The sequence below is a fragment of the Rhinoraja longicauda genome, chromosome 9 (genome assembly GCF_053455715.1).
Source record: "Rhinoraja longicauda isolate Sanriku21f chromosome 9, sRhiLon1.1, whole genome shotgun sequence".
Taxonomy (NCBI): domain Eukaryota; kingdom Metazoa; phylum Chordata; class Chondrichthyes; order Rajiformes; family Arhynchobatidae; genus Rhinoraja; species Rhinoraja longicauda.
In genome coordinates, this window is record NC_135961.1 from 16235987 (window position 1) to 16258920 (window position 22934).

Below are 22934 nucleotides of genomic sequence, written 5' to 3' on the forward strand. Positions count from 1 at the left end.
AGAACCTTGATCAACTGAGCGTGCAGGCTGAAGATTTTAACTAAGATAAGTTCGATTTTTAACCATGGAATGTCAAACCAGGGCAGGATCACAGTGAATGGAAAGTCTCTGGGGAGTGTTGTAGAGCAGAGAGATCTAGGAGTACAAAAACCTAGTTCCTTGAAAGTGATGTCGCAGGTTGTTAGGGTCGTGAAGGTGGCTTTTGGCACACTGGTCTTCATCAGTCAGGGAATTGTGAATGGAAGTTGGGGCGTTACCTTTCAGTTATACAAGACACTGGTAAAGCTGCACTCGGAGTATTGCATTCCTTGGTGCATGGGTGATTTCTGGGGTGATCTGAGAGGTGTATAAAATTATGAGGGGAATGGAGCCATTTTCCTATGACAGGGAAAAAATAACTAGAGGGCATAGATTTACAGTGAGAGGAGAAAAATGGAATCAGAACTTGAGAGGCAGCTTTTTCTACACAGGGTGGTGGGTGCAGGGAACAATGACTAGATGAAGTAGCTGAGGAGCTGAGGCAGGTACAATAACAACATTTAAAAAGCATTGGAACAGGTACATGGATAGTAAAGGTTTAGAGGAAAAAGGGCCAGGCTTGGGCAAATACAACATCCTGGGCAGCTTGGACGAGTTGGGTCCTAAGGGTCTGTTTCCATGCTGTATGCCTCTATGATGATGTACCACATTGCATCCACTCTTGGAGTCATGTTTCCTCTGAATTCTTTATTAGTGGGACTAATAACTAACAATTATACATAATTTTCAATTTTGGATTTACACTGTCTGTACAGTAAACCTTCGTTATAGTGGACCATGGGGGAGTGGGGAATGGTGTCCGTTATTGCCCATTGTCTGCTATTACAGAGTAAGCTATTATTATTGTATGTAGTTGAAACAAAGAACTGCAGATGATGGTTAATACACAAAAAGACACAAAGTGCTGGAGTTACTCAGCAGGTCAGGTGGCATCTCTGGAGAACATGGATGGGTGATGGGTGACAGGAAGAGGTGGCAGCTGGTGAGAGTGGAGGGAGCCCGAAGGAGCCATGGTCACCGAGCGCGTCCTGTCGGTGGCAGCATCCTGAAGAAAGTGCTGTCCCCAGGGGCTACAACGTGAGATGCGACAATAGTCGCTTCAACTGGACTGTGCAGTGGGTGAAGAAGGGCTTGCTGGTGCACCTTGCAAGCTGGGGTGGTGTTGGAAGCCGCGATTGTAAGTGGCTGGAAAGGTGGTACGATCTAGAGGTGGCGTTGGAAGGTCCATCCGCCATAATCAAAATCCATTATAAAGGGATCCAATAAAACGAGGGTTTACTCTACTTCCAAATCCTCATAATTTTAAAGTACTTTATTCCATCGTCTTTGCTTCCACACAAAACTGTAGTTTTCTTGGTAGTTATTAACTTGCAGTCTAGCATCATTCTTGTCCAGTGTCAAAATCTCAAATCATTTTAATCTGGAAGGTGGCCAATGGGGGAAAACATTTACATTTTCAGTGAAGCCACAAACCTAGCATTTTCATTGCAAGTTTTCTGGTACTCAAGCATGGTGGTATTGTGTTTCTCAGCATCTTGGCGCATCTTCTCCTGCTCTTTTTTCAATATAGTCTCCAGCTCTTCTAATTGGCCCTTCTGCTTCACCAGTTCATTGTATCTGCACAGATAATTTCATTCAAATCATTTTTTAAATCAAAACAGGAAGATGATAAAAACTAAAAGCCAAGTCTAGAATTTGCATTTTAATAGATCTTTAATCAATTTTTAAACGGTTTTAAAAATCGTTCACATGGAGTTAGATATATTATAATGGAAGCTCGCAGTAAAATCAGAAATGTCGCAGTACGGTATAAACAGTTAGAATATGCCTTATTATAACACAGCACAGGTCATACTCCTCACTCTTAAGATCCCCCATGAAAGGATAGAGAAGGTCACAAAGGGGACCGGAGAATTGTGGGTGGGGTGGGGGAGCAGATTGGTGAGAGCAAAACAGATGCAGGATTGGGGTAAGGAAGGAAGAGTGGGGAGACAAAAGAAGAGAATGAAAGTAGAGAAGAGAAATAGGATGAGAAGGGAAGGCAAGAGAGCCTGGAATAATAAGGCCGAGTTTGAGGGTAAACAGGAGAAAGTGATAGGGAAAGCAAATAAGATAAAGATAAGCACATATAAAGTTTACAATTCAAGAGTCTGCATCATTTTTAAAAAAAGGCAATCAATGGTAGGGGAATGCTATATTTCTAATGTTTGCTAACATCTTAAAACATTGAGTCACATCAGATAACATCCTATATAAAGTTTGTCTAGACGAAGGATGTAGACCAAAAATGTAAACTGTTCATTACCTTCCACAGATGCTGCATGACCCACTGAGTTTCTCCAGTGGTTTGTTTTTAGCTCTCTTCAAAAGGAAATTGCCTCACAACTCTAGTGACATGGGGAATCATCCTGCTGACTGAGCTTCAGTCAGTGTAGTTTGCACATTATCTCTGTGAACTTATTGGCTTTTTTAGGTGCTCTGGCTTCCTCACATCATAAAGTTGTGTTAGTTGATAAATTAATTTATAAATTGCCTCAGTGTGTAGGTGAATGGTAGAGCCTGGTGCGAGGGGGAATTGATGGGATTGTTGGTTAAATAAAGTAGGATTAATACATGATGGCTTGGATTCAGCGAGCAAAAAGCTGTCTTGGTGCTGTACATATACAATCGACTTTGAACCAAAACTTTCTTCACAAGTTTGACTTCTACAACAGGTTTAAGCTGAGAGGGAAACATTTAATAGGAACCTGAGAGGAAATCTTTTCACAGAGGGTGGTGGATGTATGGAACGAGCTGCCAGAGGAGGTAGCTGAGACAGATACTATCACACCATTTAAAAGATATTTGGACAGGTACACGGATAGGAAATGGTTAAAGGGATTTGGGCCAAATACAGGTAGGTGGGACTAATGTAGATGGGGCATCTTGGTCGGTCTGTTTCCATGCTGAGTGGCTCCATGACTAACATTTCTAGTCTGTAGACTGCTGTATAGTTAAAGAGGCAGAGAGAACCACACATTTTTTAACATTTCATAACATAATCAAGGTCAGCACCACTCCACCCACCACTTTGAAAACCACTGCCTTTTTAAAAGATGTTAAAGTGATCATCTTTCTGACGGGTACAAGATGACATTTCCATAAATATTTAACACTGAGTAAAAACTTAAAAATTACCTGTCCTCAAGATCTTTGTGTTCAACTTCTAAATTTTTATGAGCAGATTTCAGACTTCCATGTTTATTAATGAGATTCTCATATTCTGTTGCCTGATGCTCATGCAACTTTGCTAGTTTTTCATGATCTTTGACAAGTGAATCATACAATAATTTCAATTCATCCTTTTCTTTCAACAGTATTTCATTTTCATTCTCCGAAGTCAACTGTTGGTTCTGAAGCTGAGAATTCTGAGTCATTAAGGATGCACTTTGGGAACCCAGTGTTGAATGCTCCACCTATCAAAGAAAAGTTTAACCATTATTTTAAATGTTCTAATCACCATTGAATTGCACTTTACATAAAAGTTATTTGCAATTAAAAAAAGTCCTGATTTTGCAGCATGCACTAGTGATAAATACTTGTATAAGGTCAAAAGCATTGCCCTTTTGAGTTACTGTAAGTGCAAATGGCATGGCTTGGTTTTATACTTGAAAACAATAGCTAACAAATGGCTTCATCACCATAGCCATTTGGACTTGATGACTGACAAAGGAACTGAATTAAAATCAGCCCAATACAAAAATAGAAGAAATGACAGGTGTAAGGAGAAATTGAAAGAAATATAAATGAAGGTATACAGATTATAAATGAAACAAAAAAAAAGTTATTTTACATTTGATTTACAACATGCAGCTACAATAGTAACTTCTTGGATGTAGAGGTTAACTCTAACAATCAAGTAAAATCAAAAAACTGCAGATGCTGGAGGATTAAATATCGCCTGCACTTTGAAACTATGGCCAAGAGAGCACATCAATGCCTCTCCTTCATTGGAAGGCTTAGGAAGTTTGGCATGTCCCCAACAATGCTCACCAAGTTCTACAGATGCAGCGTAGAAAGCACTTTATCGCTTTGGTTTGGTTTGGGAACAGCTCCATCCAAGGCCGCAAGAAATTGCAGAGAGTTGTGGACATAGCCCAGACCATCACGTAAACCAACTTCCCTTCCACTGTCTGAAGAAGGGTTCCGACCCGAAATGTCCCCCATCCTTTTTCTCCAGAGATGTCGCCTGACCCACTGAGTTACTCCAACTACCTCTTTTCCACTGACTCTATTTGCACTTCACTCGAGCACAGTAAGGCCTTGCATAATCAAGGACCTGCCTCACCCTGGCACTCCTTCTTCTTCCCTCTCCCATAAGGCAAGAGGCACACAAGTTTGAAAATGCATATCTCCAGATTCAGGAACAATTCCCTCCCAACTCTTATCAGGCAACTGAACCGTCCTCACACCAGCTAGAGTGTGGTCCTGACCTCCCATCTACCTCATTGGAGACCTTTGAACTATCTTTTAATTGGACTTATCTTGCATTATTGTCGTACCATTTATTCTTTTTTCACACGGTGGCCGGCTTGACTGTAATCACATATAGCCTTTTCTTTGACTGGACAGCACGCAACACGTGACAATAATAATAAACTAAACTAAACATGCTCTAAATAAATAGCTAAACAAAACCATTGAAGGAGTTTGACATTATTTAACCTGAACACATCGCAGGACTACAATGGAAAAAAAAGCCTAAGGCAGAAAATTTTCAATATCTTCAACACTCAGAAAACATGGACACGGCTAACAATTACTTAGTCACACCACAAATGAACACAATGCTCTGCTTTTACCATCACTGCATTGAAGATGGCAGCTTCACAACAATGTTCCAAGGCATGTAGGATTTCAACCCTGCCTGCCCTAGTTGCTAAACAGTGAGTCTTCGTTGCTGTTTTCAAGCCAGTGGGAGATTGCTGACTGCTGTAAAGGAGATGGTAGATGACAACAATGGGCACCCTTGAGCTACTTTGGGCCTAGAGGCTTAGCTTCAGACTGTTCTGTCTTGTCTTCGACAGTAGCAGTATGCCCTACCCGACTGCTAAATACCCGGTGACTCGCCAGGTGCAGATCCTGCCTCAACATTATAATTCCAGGGGTAGTAAACAGTCTGAATAATGAAATGCTGTCTTCTTCTAGGCTTTATGCCTCAGCAAAGCAAGGTTGAGGTTTTGGCCAGCTGCCACCAATTTCTGCATTCTCTGTTCCAACTCAACTCCTTTTTCTTCTTTAGCATGTTTACCCCTCCTGCCAATTATCAGCCACTGAAATTGAAACTGACATGAATGTGTTTAAAAAAAATTTGGACTCTGTTTGAGACTCCTTACAGTGAATGGATCTAAATGGACAAGTGAGAAAACAAATTTTCGTTTTGCAGACACAGGGAATGACATTTTTCCAAATTTGTGCTTTGTTCTGACAATCAATTTTCATCGGTTTTCTTTTATGGTAAAGTTAATAGTTTTTTGGGGGCAGCCATTTACAAAAAAAAAACAGTGTCTAACGTTTACAGATTGATCTTATTAATTACTGTCTATATAATACAAACTGCTTTGGTCAATTAGGAAAAATATCCATTACTTAGAGATATGAATGAACACAGATGCTGAAACTGGAAAATGATTTTACAGAAGTTTCAAATTTATAAATGTGATAAAAATGTTTCCTGTGCATTACAAGGATGCTGATGAATGCATGGACTATATATTTATCTTCATTTGTCTGGGCCCAATTTCCATCAAGAAAAGCATTAATTAAAAAATATTGTTCGCATACAATGTAGTTTCAATAAAACTCTAATGTGGTATGGATTAAGTTGATGCATCAAATGACCAAAATAACATTTTTGCTTGAGAATCATGAATATAATTGTGTTAGCAAGGTTGCTGCAAATGTTGAATTTAAAATAATAGATTCTGACCTGCAACTTGGCATTCTCTGTTTGCAAGGTGGTATTGTGCACCTGCAGCGATGCTGTCTGTTTCTGAAGTGTAAGAATTTGGGATTGCAAATTGTTATTCTGGTTTTCTAGCTGCTTCAGCTGTGTTTTGAAGGCCTGTTTTTCAGCTTGAAGTGTTGCATTCTTTGAAAGGAAAAATAAATGTATTAATGAAGTTCAGAGAAAAATAACTTAGCCTGTCGTAGTCCATATTTAAAAACCATTATATTTTGTACAAATCCTTATATATGTTTCATCACGTTATTTTCAACAGATATTGTAAGTTTAATGTAAAGAAAATACTTTGCAATTTTGTCAAAATGATTATGTGATCAGTGTGCTAAAATAACAATAAATAGCTATCTTTACATCTTTTAAAAATAAATTCACATCCTCCACAATTATTGATTCACAGTAAAAAAATATTTGAACATCAGCTGGATGTCAACGCTGAACCATTCATGCTTGACTGCTACCGGAAAGAATTTAACTTACCATCAATTTCAGACATATCCTGTATCTGAAACAAAATGCTATTTTGATATACTACTTGATCCGAGTTTCCCAAATCACAATCTTGTCAACACTTTCAATCACCTGCCTCCAGGTCATTTGTTCCCCTAATTCTTACCATGCCTTCACCTCCAGACCTACCACCTGTCACATCTTTGGATCACTTCCCCTTTCTACCTTCTATAGAAAGAGGTTGTTTTAAAAATGAAACTGAACCCTGGCAATAAGGCATTTGGGGATTGAGGGGTGGTGTGAGTGGGGAGAGAGCCCACAGTCCAGATAGTCCAGATTTTTCTTTGGGGATATTGGCAAAGGGGCAGACATTGATCAGGACAATTAAAGAATTCCTCTGATTATCCTTCAATTATGCCTTGATATCTTTGAAATTCACCATCACACATAACCTTAAATATCATCCAAAATGTAGTTAATGACAATGTATCAATCCATTATGTGCAACTAAAATGCCAATTTAGAATTTGTATTCATATCAAAGATTTCTTGAATACATTTTTCTGACCAGGACAAGGATGCATCACCACAGGGGCAATCAGATAAAGGCCCCCAAAAGTCAATCAACTCCTTCGTCATTCAAATTGGAAAATAAAAACACTTCCATATATCACCATACCACTCATCCATAGAACCAAAAAACATGTAAAGCCACTGTTCTTACAAAAGGGAAAATATGATGTTGAAAATGTCATTGAAGTTTCAGCAAGGTGATCACATTGAAGGTTCAGGCAGACAGTGTCTGGGTGACTGCATAGAACGGTAAAGAGAGTAGACAGTGTGCAAGGAACCTCTATTACCATTCCCCTTGAAAACAAGTATACTCTTTTGGATACCATTGTCGAGGGAGGGGAGGCAGCAGGGGGAATGACTGTTCTACATCAACCTGCAAGACTGGCTTAAAGGCACAGTGGCGAAGGATAAAGTCAGACATGGAGGGTTATAGTGATAAAAGATTTGATAGAGGACCAGACAAGTGATTCTGTGGCTGCAAATGCCTCCCTCATGCTAGGGTCGAGGATGTTCCCAAGCAGCTGCAGAACATTGTCAAAGTGGAGGGGATGCAACCAGCTGTCACTATACATATTGGCACAAATGACATGGGCAGAAGAGAGCATAGCACGAATGGAGGCAATACTTGATGATAGATGCCACCTTCTTGAGGCAGCACCTCAAGTCGATGCTTTCCATGGTGAGGAGGGCTGTATCCTGTGGTGGAACGGGTTGAGTCCACCTCACTTCTGCAAGCTCTTGGGTTTTTGTATGTTGGACTGCTGTACCAGGCCATGATGCAACCAATTAGGATGCTTTCTAAAAAACTGCATGGGTAAAAAGACCCTGATGGGAGTTATACAAGCCTCTAAACAGGAGCCATAATGTAGGACACAAATTACATCACGAGATTTAATCGGTATGTCAGAAAGGCCATGTTTCAGTGGTCATGGGGGATTTCAATATGCAGGTAGAATGGGAAAATCAGGTTTGTATTGGATCCCAAAAAGGAATTTGTAGAGTGCCTATGAGATGGTTTCTTAGTGCAGCTTGCCGCCTTTTTAGCGCTAGAGATCTAGGATCGATCCTGCCTACGGGTGCTGTCTGTATGGAGTTTGTACTTTCTCGCCGTAACCTGCATGGGTTTTCTTCATGTGCTCTGGTTTCCTCCTACATTCCAAAGACGCACAGGTTTGTCAGCTAATGGGCTTGGTAAAATTGTCCCTAGTTTAGTTTTGTTTATTGTCACGTGTACCGAGGTACAGTAAAAATCTGTTGTTGTGTGCTATCTGGCCAGAGATGTTACATTTAATTCCCTCGTCTAAATCATTAATATATATTGTAAATAACTGGGGTCTCAGCACTGAGCCTTGCGGCACCCCACTAGTCACTGCCTACCATTCTGAAAAGTATCTGTTAATTTTAAGAAGGGTCTCGACCCGAAACGTCACCCATCCCTTCTCTCCAGATATGCTGCCTGAGTTACTCCAGCATTTTGTGTCTACCTAGGACCTGTTAATTCTTACACTTTGCTTCCTGTGTGCCAACCAGTTCTCTTTCCATGGCAATACCTTACCCCCAATACCATGTGCTCTAATTTTGCACACTAATCTCGTGTGGGACCTTGTCAAAGGCTTTTTGAAAGTCCAGATACACCACATCCACTGGGCTCTCACTTATCCATTCTACTTGTTACATCCTTAAAAAAATCCAAAGATTAGTTAAGCATGATTTCCCCTTCATATATCCATGCTGACTTTGACCGATCCTGTTACTGCGCTGCTATTAATGCGCTGCTATTACATCTTTAATAATCGACTAATGATGTCGCTATCTGCTCGTGGAAATGTATATTCCAACAATTTGATAAGGAATGGAGAAAACAGAGAGAATAAATATACTTAACTTCAGTTGAAAGAAAACATTTATATTATAAAAGGATCAAAAATAAATCAGTTCAATATATAAACTCAATTAGTTTCAGGCAATGAACAATGAAATATAGCAGCATTTTGCTTATCTGCTTGAAATTGGTTTTAATCACATATTAAATGAACTCACATTTCTTTCAATCTCAATAAGTCTGTCTTTAACCTTTAACAGCTCACGAGTTACTTCTTGGTTTTCTTGTTCCCATTTAATGGTACTCCGAATTTCTTCAACAGGGTTATGTTGTGAATTCTGCACATTTTTTTCCTCTTCTTGTCTCTGTTTAAGAGCTTCGTAGTTTTTTTTCACCTTTAACAAGGAGATAAATAAATGCATCATAAAGTTTTATTAAGTTGTTCATGTTACGCAAACCTTTGCTCCCAAACTTTATCATAAAACTAACATTTTCTGTTAATTTATTAAAATAAGTAAACCCAGAAATGGAAGTGCATGGCACCTGCATTTTTTATATCATGACTGCACATCATTAGATCCAAAGCTGTAACAATTATTTCTTGCATAACACACAAATATTTTTTTTTAACCAGTTTCCCATCTTTCATATTCATCCATAAAGTTCGAACTCAAATTCACTTGTTTGGTCTGAAATGTGAAGCTATGAATTACAGGTTTGTTAAATAGACAGCAGGAAACGTAGAAAATGTCAGTGACAGTGTCGATGTGATGATTTTGATAAAGAGTTAGTAAATAGCATAATGCGAGAGTTTTGTCTGGCACCAATGTGATTGGGATGGGCTAGATTCCCTTTTCCCTTTCCTCACCAATCAGGAGGTAGTCCTAATGATATAAAACATCAGTATCCAGAAGCTGACCTGCTTCAGGGGCTTTGCAGAGTTCTGGCACCCATTTGTTAATGTTTGGCAGGATTATTCAAATACAGAGCCTCTCTTGACTGGAGGATGAATAAGCGCTATCGAAAATAGAACATGGAAGGACATTAACTTGATAGGAAAGAGTAATGAAAATGCCTTGGTAGGCTGTTTAATAATAATAATTCAGTTTATTTTGCATTGGACTTGGACAGGTTGGGAGAGTGGGCAAAGAAGTGGCAGATAGAATAGAGCATAGCAAAATGTGCAGTCATGCATTTTAGTAGTAGGGATAAAGTCGTTGACTATTTTCCAAATGGGGAGTGGATTCAGAAATCAGAGGCGCAAAGGGACATAATAATTATAATTCAGTCTGTGTTATTGCCCGAGTTATTATGACAGTGGTTAGAAACATAGGTGCTTCGAGCCAGCACCGCCATTCATTGTGATCATGGCTGATCATCCACAATCAGTAACCTGTGGGGTAGACGCAAAATGCTGGAGTAACTCAGCGGGTCAGGCAGCATGTCGGGAGAGAAAGAATGGGCATTCCTACTCTCCTGAGATGCTGCCTGACCTGCTGAGTTACTGCAGCATTTTGCATCTACCTTCAATTTAAACCAGCATCTGCAGTTTTTTTCTTACACATCAGTAACCCTTGCCTACCTTTTCCCCTTGATTCCGCTAGCCCCAAGAGTATCTAACTCTCTTTTAAATGCATCCAGTGAATTGGCCTCCACTGCCTTCTGTGGCAGAGAATTCCACACATTCACAACTCTCTGGGTGAAAAAGTTTTTTCTCATATCATTTTTAAATGCCCTCCCCTTTATTCTTACACTGTGGCCCCTGGTTCTGGACACCCCAACATTTGGGAACATTTTTCCTGCATCTAGCTTGTCCAGTCCTTTTATAATTTTATATGTTTCTATAAGATCCCCTCTCATCCTTCTAAATTCTAGTGAATACAAGCCCAGCCTTTCCAATCTTTCCTCATATGACAGTCCCGCTCTCCCAGGGATTAACCTCGTGAACCTACGCTGCACTCCCTCAATAGCAAGGATGTTCTTTCTTAAATTAGGAGACCAAAACTGCACACAATACTCCAGATGTGGTCTCACCAGGGCCCTGTGCAAGTGCAGAAGGACCTCTTTACTCCGATACTCAAATCCTCTCGTTATGAAGGCCAACATGCCATTAGCTTTCTTCACTGCCTGCTGTACCTGTATGTTTACTTTCAATGACTGGTGTGCAAGGCCACCCAGGTCTCGTTGCACTTCCCTTTTTCCTAATTTGACACCATTGAGATAATAATGTGCCTCCTTGTTCTTGCCGCCAAAGTGGATAACCTCACATTTATCTACATTATACTGCATCTGCCATGCATCTGCCCACTCACTCAACCTGTCCAAGTCACCCTGCAACCTCCTAGCATCCTCTTCACAGTTCACACTGCCACCCAGCTTTGTGTCATCTGCAAATTTGTTAGTGTTACTTTTAATTCTATCATCTAAAACATTAATATATATTGTTAATAGTTGCGGCCCCAGCACCGAGCCTTGCGGCACTCCACTCGCCACAGCCAACCTGACAGGGACACATTTATTCCTATTCTTTGTATCCTGTCTGTCAACCAATTCTCTATCCATGTCAATACCTACCCCCAATACGGTCTGTCCTCAGCAGAGGCCTCACCTTTGTTCCCCTCTGCCCCCACATCAACGAGTTCCGGGTCCGCCATGACGAGGAGCTCTTCTTCCATCGCCTCCGCCAGACTCGCTACCCCCAATACCATGTGCTCTAACTTTGCCCACTAATCTCCTGTGTGGGACCTTATCAAAGGCTTTCTGAAAGTCCAGATACACTACATCTATTGGCTCTCCTTCATCCATTTTACTTGTCACATCCTCAAAATTTTCCAGAAGATTAGTCAAGCAGGATTTCCCCTTCATAAATCCATGCTGACTTGGATCAATCCTTTTACTGCTATCCAAATGCGTCGTTATTACTTCTTTAATAATTGACTCCAACATCTTCCCCACCACCAACGTTGGGCTAACTGGTCTGTAATTCCCTGTTTTCTCGCTCCTTTCTTGAAAAGTGGGACAACATTAGCTATCCTCCAATCCACAGGAACTGATCCTGAATCTATTGAACATTGGAAAATGATCACCAATGCGTCCACAATTTCTTGAGCCACCTCCCTGAGGACCCTGGGATGCAGACCATCAGGCCCAGGGGATTTATCATCCTTCAATCCCATTAGTCTACCCAATACTATTTCTCGCCTAATGAAAATGTCTTTCAGTTCCTCTACCCCCCTAGATCCTCTGTCCTCCAGTACATCTGGGAGATTGTTTGTGTCTTCCTTAGGAAGACAGATCCAAAGTACCTGTTCAACTCTTCTGCCATTTCCTTGTTACCCATAATAATTTCATCTGTGTCTGCCTTCAAGGGACCCACATTTGACTTTGCTACTCTTTTTCTCTTAACATATCGAAAGAAGCTTTTACTGTCCTTCTTTATATTCTTGGCCAGCTTCCCCTTGTACTTCATCTTTTCAGCCCGTATTGCCCGTTTTGTTACCTTCTGTTGTCCTATGAAAGTTTCCCAATCCTCTGGCTTCCGGCTACTCTTTGCTGTGTTATACATCTTTTCTTTTAGTTTTATACCGTCCCTAACTTCTCTTGTCAGCCACGTTTGCCTCTTACTCCCCTTAGAATCTTTCTTCCTCTTTGGAATGAAATGATCCTGCATCTTCTCGATAATGCCCAGAAATTCCTGCCATTGCTGTTCCACCGCCATTCTTGCTAGGATCCTTTTCCAGTCGACCTTGGCCAGCTCCTCTCTCATGACTTCATAGTCCCCTTTGTTCAACTGCAACACTGTCACTTCTGATTTAACCTCCTAGCGCTTCCTTTACCTTGAGTTCCCTTATTAAATCTGGTTCATTGGACAACACTAAATCCAGAATTGCCTTCTCTCTGGTAGGCTCCAATACAAGCTGAGCTGCTCCAAGAATCCATCTCGAACTCCCTTTCTTGGGGTCTAGAACCAACCTGATTTTCCCAGTCTACCCACATATTGAAATCTCCCATAATCACAGTACCATTACCTTTGTTACATGCCAATTTTAACTCCTGCTGCAACTTGCACCTCCAACCAGGCTACTGTTTGGGGGCCTGTAGATAACTCCCATTAGTGTCTTCTTACCGTTACAATTCCTCAATTCTATCCACAGCGACTCTACATCGTCAGTCCCTATGTCACCCCTCACAAGGGACTGAATTCCATCCCTCACCAACAGAGCTACCCCACCTCCTCTGCCCACCTGCCTGTCCTTACTATAGGACGTATAACCCTGAATATTCAGTTCCCAGCCCCGATCCTCCTGCAGCCATGTCTCTGTAATCCCCACAATGTCATATCTACCAATCTCTAACTGAGCCTCAAGCTCATCACTTTACTTCTTATACTTCGCTCATTCATATATAATACTTTTAATCCATTACTCACCTCACCTTTCACATTGATTCCTATTTCACTTGGCCATACTCTCCTATCCCTTTGTGAGCTTTCTGTCCCGTTAATTCTGGTGTCTTTCTTAACTTTTCCTATACTCTCTTTCCCTTTAACTCCATCCTTGTATTTCCAATTTGTCTCCCCCCCCACTATTTAGTTTAAACCCACCCGTGTAGCAGTGGCAAACCTGCTTGCCAGAATGCTCTTCCCCCGCCTGTTAAGGTGCAGCCCGTCCCTTTTGTACAATCCTTGGTTGTTCAAGAATAAGAAAATGTGCCGGTAAGTTGCTCATTCTCCATGCGTAAATGTATACTAAGTGTATAATTAATAATCACGAATATTTTAGTAGTTAATGTTTTAATTACGCATGGTTTTGTGATGGTGATATCTTGCCTGATGAATCTGTTGGAAATCTTTGAGGAAGTGGGGAGAGAATTCAGAAATAGGAGCTGCAAAGTGTGCTGGTGCAGGATTCCTAAAATGTTGAATCGGTTGTAACGAAGGCGAATGTAATGCAAGCATTTATTTCGAGAGGGCTAGAATCCAAAAACAGGTATGTAATACTGAGGCTTTATAAGGCACTGGTAGGACCGCATTTGGAGTATTGTGAGCAATTTTGGGCCCCATATCTGATGAGCGTTTGAAGGGGCTGGGCCTGTCCTCGATGGGGGTTTAGAAGGATGAGGGGGGGCCTCATTGAAACTTACCAAATAGCGAAAGCCTACATAGAATGAATGTGGAGAGGATGTTTCCACTGGTGGGAGAAACTAGGACCACAGGCCATATCCTCAGAATAAAAGGACGTGTCTTTAGAAAGATGAGAAAGAATTTCTTTAGTCAGAGGGTGGTGAATCGATGGAAGCCAAGTCAATGAATATTTTTACGGCAGAGATTGACAGATTATTGATTAGTAAGGGGGTCAGGGGTTATGGGGCACATGATTGAATGGCAGAGTAGACTTGACAGGCCAAATGGCCTAATTCTGTTCCTAGAACTTAGTGGCAGGATAGGCAAAGGAGAGTCAGTGGATGGTGTTTACCAGATTTTCAAAAGCCTTTGATAAGGTGAGGCTTAAAGAAGATGAGAGCCCATGGTATCCGAGGGAAGATGCTAGCATGGATAGAAGGTTGACTGAATGGCAGAAGGCAAAGATTGGGAATAATGGTGGCTTTTTCTGGTTGGCTGCCAGCGACTAGCAGTGTTCCTCTGGGGTCAGTGCTCCAGCTGCTACTCTTCACGTTGTATATCAATAATTTGGATGAGGGAATTTAAGGCTTTGTGGCCAAGTTTGCGGATGATACAAAAATAGTTGGAGGGGCAGGTAGTGTAACAAAAGCAGGGACTCTGCAGAAGGACTTGCACAGGTTGGGAGAGTGGGCAAAGAAGAAGCAGATGGAATGCAGCCTAGTAAAGTGTGTGGCCATGCACATTGGTAATAAGAATAACGGCGTAGAATGTTTCTAAATGGGGAGAGGATTCAGAAATCGGAGGTGCAAAGGGACTTCAGAGTACTGGTGCAGGATTCCCAAAAACTTAATTTGCAAGTTGAACTGGTAATGAGGAAGGCAAATGCAATGCTAGCATTTATTTCGAGAAGACTACAATGTAAAAAAATAGGGATCTAATGCTGAGGCTTTATAAGGCAGTGGTCAGACCACACGGAGTATTGTGAGCAATTTGGAGCCCAATATCTGAGGGAGGATGTTGTCTCATTGGAGCAGGTCCAGAAGAGGTTTACAAGAATGATCAGGGATTTACAAAGATGACGGGTTTAACGTATGATGAGAGTTTGATGGCACTGGGCATGTACTTGCTGGAGTTCAGAAGGATGAGGGGGGCCTCATTGAAACCTACTGAATAGTGAAAAGCCTGGAGGATATGTCCACTAGTAAGAGTAGCAAACCAGAGGATTTACCTCTAGAAAGATGAGCAAGAATTTCTTTATCAGAGGGTAGTGAAACTGTGGAATTCATTGCCACAGACGGCTGTCGAGGCAAAGTTATTGGATATTTTAAAGCGGAGATCGACAAATTCTTGATTAGTAAGGGTATAAAAGGTGTCAATGGTGAGAAGGCAGGAGAATGGGGTTGAAAGATATATCAGCCATGATTGGATGGCAATGAAGACTCGATGGCCTACTTTGCTCCTATGACTCGTGAACATGATACTTTGATAATAGGTTCAGTTATGATCTTACAAGCTTGAGAAAATTATATATTGCTGGCTTACCGTCTTTAGCTCGTGACGTAGTTGCTGGTTTAAATTTGTTGATTCTTCTAATCGTGCTTCAAGACTGGCAATTTTTTCTTCTTTAATTTCTAGAGATTTGTTTAGCGTGCTTTCAAGTTTTGACTCCAACAGTTTATATCTACTGGAAGATGGAAATTGATATGAAAAAATGTTATGTTTTTTAAATAATCATTTGGATTATCTTAAGCATTATCTCTCTTTTTGAATTGTATGGGCTAAGTTCTTTTGATAGAAATTTTATCAAGGAGCACTTTCTTTGGCATGTGGATGTGTACATATTCTTTGAGTGATTCTTCCTAACAATCCTATATTACATGCAAGTACACTTAAAAAAAAACCACTTCAACAGTTATAGCACCTACTCAAACAGCGACTGTCATTTTGTGTTTCTGTGATTGTTTATATCTCTCCATGAACATAAATTCATTATAGACACAAAAAGCTGGAGTAACTTAGCGGTGATGTTTCGGGTAGAGACCCTTCTTCAGACCCGAAACGTCACCCATTCCGTCTCTCCAGAGATGCTGCCTGTCCCGCTGAGTTACTCCAGCTTTTTGTGTCTATCTTTGGTTTAAACCAGCATCTGCAGTTCTTTCTCACGCATAAATTCATTAACTTGGCAATCAAGTTAGTTTCTGGATAGCAATGTATCACTACTTTCTTTTGATGCATGAATTCGGGAACCAGTTGAATTTTTTTTAAATTACACTGGAGAAAATGAAAATAAATCTCAAGACCTTTAAATTGCTGACCAACCATGATGAAGACGTAATGTGCAATCTTGTAAATTGGATGGATCTACAGGAGTTGCTCCCTGAAAAAGGCAGCCAGCACCAGAGACCCACACCACCCTGGCCACACACTCATTTCACTCCTGTCATCGGGAGCCTGAAACTGCATACCAGGTTCAGGAACAGCTTCTTCCCACAAACCATCAGGTTATTAAACACTACAACCTCCAATTAAGCTCTGAATTACAGAGTTGGATGCATTGTTTTTGCCTTTGCACTATTATTGTTTTATATGTATATATATATATATATATATATATATATATTTACATATATATAGTTCAGTGTATGTGTGTGTGTGTATATATGTATATATATATATTTTTTTGTTGCTTGTTATGGTGTTTACAGGACTATGTTTATATATCCGTTGTGCTGCTGCAAGAAAGAATTTAATTGTTCCGTTCCGGGATTTATGACAATAAAACACTTGACTCTTGATCAAATTTCAGATGAACAAAATCCATAAACACAACTGCCCTGGCAGTCCTATTGTTTCTGCCTGCTCCTGCCCCACTGAAATAATTTCCACAAACCTCAAGTCAAGTCAAATTTATTTGTCACAAACACATACACGATGTGCAGTGAAATGAAAGTGGCAATGCCTGCGGGTTGTGCACAAAAAAGAATTACAGTTACAGCATATAAATAAAGTTAATAAGTTACTATTAGTGTCGACAAAAATTTAGTCTCTGGGGTTATAAAAGTTGACAGTCCTGATGGCCTGTGGGAAGAAGCTCCGTCTCATCCTCTCCGCTTTCGCAGCGTGACAGCGGAGGCGTTTGCCTGATCGTAGCATCTGGAGCAGTCCGTTACTGGGGTGGCAGGGGTCCCTCATGATCTTGCTTGCTCTGGATCTGCACCTCCTGATGTATAGGTCCTGCAGGGGGACGAGTGTAGTTCCCATGGTGCGTTCTGCCGAACGCACTACTCTCTGCAGGGCCATCCTGTCCTGGGCAGAGCTGTTTCCAAACCAGACTGTAATGTTGCCGGACAGGATGCTCTCTACAGCCCCAGAGTAGAAGCAATGAAGAGATCCTCAGAGACACTCTGAATTTCCTCAGTTGTCTAAGGTGGTAAAGGCGCTGCTTAGCCTTACCCACCAGTGCGGCAATGTGCGTTGCCCACGTCAGATCCTCTGTGATGCGGACTCCCAAGTATTTAAAACTGCTCACCCTATCCACAGTAGACCCATTTATCTCCAGTGGCGTGTACGTCCTTGGATGTTTAGCCCTTCTGAAGTCCACAATCAGCTCCTTTGTTTTAGTGACATTCAAGAGGAGGCTATTGTCCTGACACCAGAGTGCCAGATCCTCCCGGTAGGCCTTCTCATCGTTGTTGGAGATCCGGCCCACCACCACAGTGTCATCAGCAAACTTGATGATGGAATTTGAGCTGAACCTGGCCCCACAGTCATGTGTGTACAGGGAGTGTGTACCTGGACTACATCGTATCACTCCTGGTCCAATCTCTCCCGACCTATGTCCAAGATACATCACACGCCCTTCATCTCTTTAATGACCTGCTTTCTGAGCCCCTCCTTCCCCATCTTTACTAAGGACATTCAGTCACTCTACATCTCCATCCTCCACCAGGAAGGCCTCAAAGCCCTCCATTTGTTCCTCAACCACAGAATCAGCCAATTTCCCTCTACTAACATTCTCCACTACCTAGCGGAGCTGGTCCTCACCCGTAACAACTTCTCCTTCGACCTTCCCACTTCCTCCAAATCAAAAGTGTAGCTATGGGCACTCGCATGGGCTCCAGCTATGCCTGCCTCTTTGTAGGGTACGCTGAACAATCCCTTTTTCAGGTATACACTGGCCCTATCCCCGAACATTGACAACTGCATCGGTGCTACCTCCTGCACCCATGCAGAACTCATGGACTTTATTAACCACCACCAATTTGCATCGTGCACTCAAATTCAGTTGGACCATCTCCGACACCTCCCACCACTTTATTGATCTCACCATCTCCATCAAAGGAGATAGACTATCGACTGACGTCGATTACAAACCCACTGACTCTCACAACTACCTCGACTACACTGCTTCCCACCCTGCTTCCTGCAAAGACTCTATCCTCTACTGCCAATTCCTCCATCTATGCCACATCTGCGCCCAAGACGAGCTGATCCATACCAGGACATCCGAGATGTCTTCACTCTTTTGGGAATGGGGGTTTCCCTCTTCTATCATAGATGAGGCCCTCACACGCGCCTCCTCGGTTACCCCCAAGCTTTGCCCTTGCTCCCCCTCCCCCCAGTCGCAACAAAGACAGTCCCCCTAGTCCTTACCTTTCACCCCAGCAACTGTCGCATACAACACATAATCCTCCACCATTTTCCCATTCCCACATTCCTCCATTGTCAAAGAGTGAGGCTAATCGCAAATTGGAGCGGTCAGCATCTCATATTTCCTTGGGCAGTTTACAACCGAGTGGTATGAATATTGATTACTCTAACTCCAAGTAACCACTGCATTCCCTCTCTCTCCATCCCTCCCCCACCCATGTCGCATCAGGTTGTTTTTACCCAACAAACAGCTAACTTTTCATTCATTTGTTCTAAATCTCTCTACATCATTGTTGATTTCTCTCCTTTCCCTTTCCACTGACTCGTCTGAAGATGGGTCTCGACCCGGAACATCACCCATTCCTTCTCTCCAGAGATGCTGCCTTTTACTCTGAGTTACTCCAGCATTTTGTGTCTATGTTCCAACTCCAGTACTCAATGCCTTGCCCAATAAAAATTAGATCCCATGTGATCTAATCTTCCAGACCAGCCTACAAAGCAGTACCTTGTCAAAAGACTTGTTAAAGTCTTTGTAGATAATGTCCATGGCACTGCCCTCGTCAGTTTTTTACGTCATTGTTTTTGAGGCATGGGGATTTAATATTAAAACTATTATCAATCTTAGCAATACTGAAGTTTCCCCGTCTTACCTATCATCGGTGGTTTGTTCATCATGAAGGAGGCGCTCCTTGTTCAGTCCAATCTTCTCCAGCTCATGAGTGAGTTTTTCCAAATCATTGTTCATTTGCTGTGCATGTAATTTCTCATTTACAAGTTCCTACAAACATCACACCATTTAGCAAAAGTTCTCAGATGCACCAACGATTAAAGTTCTTTTGTTGAGAATTATAAGGTAAGAAATAACTCAATAAAATCTAAAAGTCGGTTTTACATATTAAAATACACTTCATGGCAATTTCAGTTAAATATCAAGCCAACAGTTCAGCTTAAAATAAAAATGTTTATTTATGCCGGCCAACTGCCTTTTAACTAGCAAAAGAGGATCAACGTTCACAAGGCGCAGAGAGTACTAAAAAAAAGCATGAATATTTGACATCCAAGTAATGGCTCATGATGAAAATAATTACTCTAATTCCTCATTATTTGTGAGGGATAGGGGCACAGACTTTTTGCAGATAATGAAACTGCAGATACCACTAGATCATAGAACAACACAGCACAAGAACAGGCCCTTTTGCCCACAATGTCTGTGCCAAACATGATGCCAAGATGAAAATAATCTCATCTGCCTGCACATGATCCATGTTGTTCCATTACCTTCATATCATGCGTCGATCCAAAAGTCCCTTAAGTGCCACTACTTTTTCTTAATTGTTGCACGAACCTTTTACGGCAGGGTCTTACAATCAAATAATCATTTCCAAATTACATAAAATAAGGTGGTTTATTTCAATGTTGTTTTTTTGTCAATGGCAAATTAATGAAACACAACTACTCTGCATTGGAATCAACAAATAACACTCCTGGCAGCCAGCAACTATTCTGACACTTCTTGCACCTGCCTTTGGTGGTAAAGTTTTGTAACAAAATAAACATTTCCAATCAATTCAGGAGCATGAATTTTAGTGAATTATAGTGAATTTTCTACTAACCCCCTTTGTACCCAAAATGGCCATCAAATAAACATAACAATGCTCCGTAATGTTCACATACACTAATACATATGTTTGCATATCTAAAAGTAATTGTTAATTAACAACCTACTTCTACCGAAACTTAGTGATAAGTTTGGAAATTACAAGTTATCGCAATGTCAATAAAGACTACATTATTCAGAATGCATAATTGGGAGCCTGTTGATACAAGTGGTCTGGAAACAATCACTGCATTATGATTGGTTCTTCAATGTGTACATGTATTTAGAAAATTTTGTTAGAAAATAAAAATCAAGTGGGGGCCGGGGTTCATGTCCCAAGTATTCCGATTGTAAAATAATAAGTAAGGACTCAGTATAATCTAGCTTAAATTTTGCTAAAATACTTGCAGGAAACACAAAAAACCTGACCATTACGAGGGGATGGAGTCATTCACTTTTGAAGGATTCTGATCACAACTTCAAAATAACAAATGGGAAAAACTGTTATGCATTCTGCCCATTTTAACCTGGGGCCTTAATTTCTGACAGACAGCTGGACTACCTTTATTCCCTTTCCAGTTCACCAAGGTCCAATAAAACCTCTATTGCCTACACGCATCTTCTGTAAATAATCTAAGTCCTTGTTCCACTCATCATATTAAACCAGATGAATCCAAAGGAGGACCTATGTAAATGATCCACATTATAGGTTACATTAAAATAAGGCTTGAATCAAAAGATTGTTTGGGTTTTTAAACATCTTTTTGAATTGTTTGTTTGACTACAATGATGGTCCAGCAACTCAAAAATATTGACTCCATACCAATGTTCCTACTGATCTGTACATATATACTCAACTATCTTCCAACTTGCAGGATTCCTAACCTGACTTTCTGTTTTCCATTTAGACTTAGTAAAATCTATAACTTGGGATATGTTTCTGTTCAATTGTTTTAATATCTTCTTGTGCACGATAGTTTCACATTTGTCTGCTACGAAGGCAGCTGCACCAAAAAAGTATTGTAACCCAATATTTGCTTCTTCAGTTTAACAGTATTTAAATTATTCAACTGAGGGAAGCAAATTCTTCACTACTTTCTACTTTTCAGTATATCCATTTCTGAAAACAAATTGCCTGCTGATATTTACCAGGAGTGCTCTGACTCAGAAAAATATAATGCTTCTTACCTCTCGCAATGTCACTAATGTCTTTTTATCAATAGTTGCTTGTTTAACTAATTCTTTATTATCTTTCTCTAAATCTTTCAGTCGTCCATAAAAGTCTTTGAATTTGTTGATTTCTCTCGTAAGCAATTTATTTTCTTTTTCCAGGTTAGAAATTGTCATATTGTTTTCATCCAATGTGGAATCCTTGACCTCAGTCTGTTGACGAAATCTCCTATTTTCTTTTTCAAGCTGCTTTTTGTCTTTCTCCAGTTGGATAGTCTCCTGCTCAAGTAGTTTGTTTTCTTTTTCCAGTTGTTGCAACCGTTTGCTGGAGATTTTTAGCTCTTCCAGATTTCTTTGCAAGTTCTGGTTTTCCGTTTCTAAATCTTGCAGTTCATTTTCCAATTGATTAATTTTTTTGTTGCTATTTTCCATGGCCTTTTGGAGTCTGTGATTTTCCAAATCAAGTCCCTGATAGCTTACCTCCAATCGTTCACTTTTCTTGTTACAAGCCTTCAAAATATCCAAGTTCTTTTTTAACCGCTCTTTTTCATTTTCCAGTTCTTTGTTCTCCAATTCAAGTTGTGCCAACTTGACACCATTGGACTTCAAGTTCTCCAATGTTCTCCTTAACTGCAAATTTTCATCCTCAAGTTGGGTGTTTTCTTTATCTAAAATATCCAATTGGACAGTAAGGTTTTTGAGGCTATTTAATGTCTTTCTCAGCTTATTATTTTCCACTTCCAAATCAGAGATCTCCCGTTCCAAGATATCTATTTTCTCACACGTGATCATTAGACCAGTAATCTTCTTCTGCAATTGTTCATTTTCTCTTTCCAAGCGACTCAAAAAAATCTCAAGTTCTTCTGCCCTTTCTCCTTTTTCTTTATAATGTCCCAACTCCTTTTGGATTAGCTTCTTCTCAAACTCTATTTTATTCAGTTTACTGCTGGTTTCTTTAATAGACTCATGGAGGATTTTGTTTTCTTTCTCAATGTCTTTCACTCCAGCCTCTACACTTATTTGTGCACGTTGCCGCAGAGATGCAATGGTATAATTCAAATGCTCATTTTCTTGTTCCAACACTTTGATCTACAACATAAAAGTGAAGTGGGGTAATTCACTTTAAACATATAAATTCCCAGTTAATTGTCATGTCTAAAATGCAAAACCACACAGGATGTTTCATTCTTGTAGAAATGAAAGCAGAAATAACAATGAAGAAAATCTGGCAGAGAAAAATAAACGGGAAGGCAAACTTTCCCCAATTTAATGCAATTTTGTAAATTAGTTCATAACATAGGAACAAGCTTGTGTAGGAAAGAACTGCAGATGCTGGTTTAAATCGAAGGTAGACACAAAATGCTGGAGTAACTCATTGGGACAGGCAGCATCTCTGGAGAGGAGGAATGGGTGACGTTTCAGAAGTCTGAAGAAGGGTCTTGACTTGAAATGTCACCCATTTCTCCTCTCCAGAGATGCAACCTGTCCCACTGAGTTACTCCAGCATTTT

The 22934-nt window shown here is 40.6% G+C and overlaps 1 protein-coding gene across 16 annotated transcripts in view; it reads right to left on the reverse strand.

Moving 5' to 3' along the window:
• LOC144596502 (girdin-like) overlaps positions 1–22934 on the reverse strand; it is a 129685-nt gene that overhangs the window by 48655 nt on the left and 58096 nt on the right. For 14 of the 16 annotated variants that reach the window (XM_078404861.1, XM_078404859.1, XM_078404858.1 and 11 more), the window contains 7 exons: positions 21443–22513; positions 19308–19435; positions 15550–15691; positions 9104–9280; positions 6008–6169; positions 3217–3494; positions 1513–1656 (listed from right to left, as the gene is read on the reverse strand). In XM_078404861.1, coding sequence (XP_078260987.1) covers positions 1513–1656; positions 3217–3494; positions 6008–6169; positions 9104–9280; positions 15550–15691; positions 19308–19435; positions 21443–22513 — 2102 coding nt within the window. The remainder of the gene's footprint in view (positions 1–1512; positions 1657–3216; positions 3495–6007; positions 6170–9103; positions 9281–15549; positions 15692–19307; positions 19436–21442; positions 22514–22934) is intronic. The other 2 variants (XM_078404866.1, XM_078404850.1) reach the window with 1 other exon arrangement.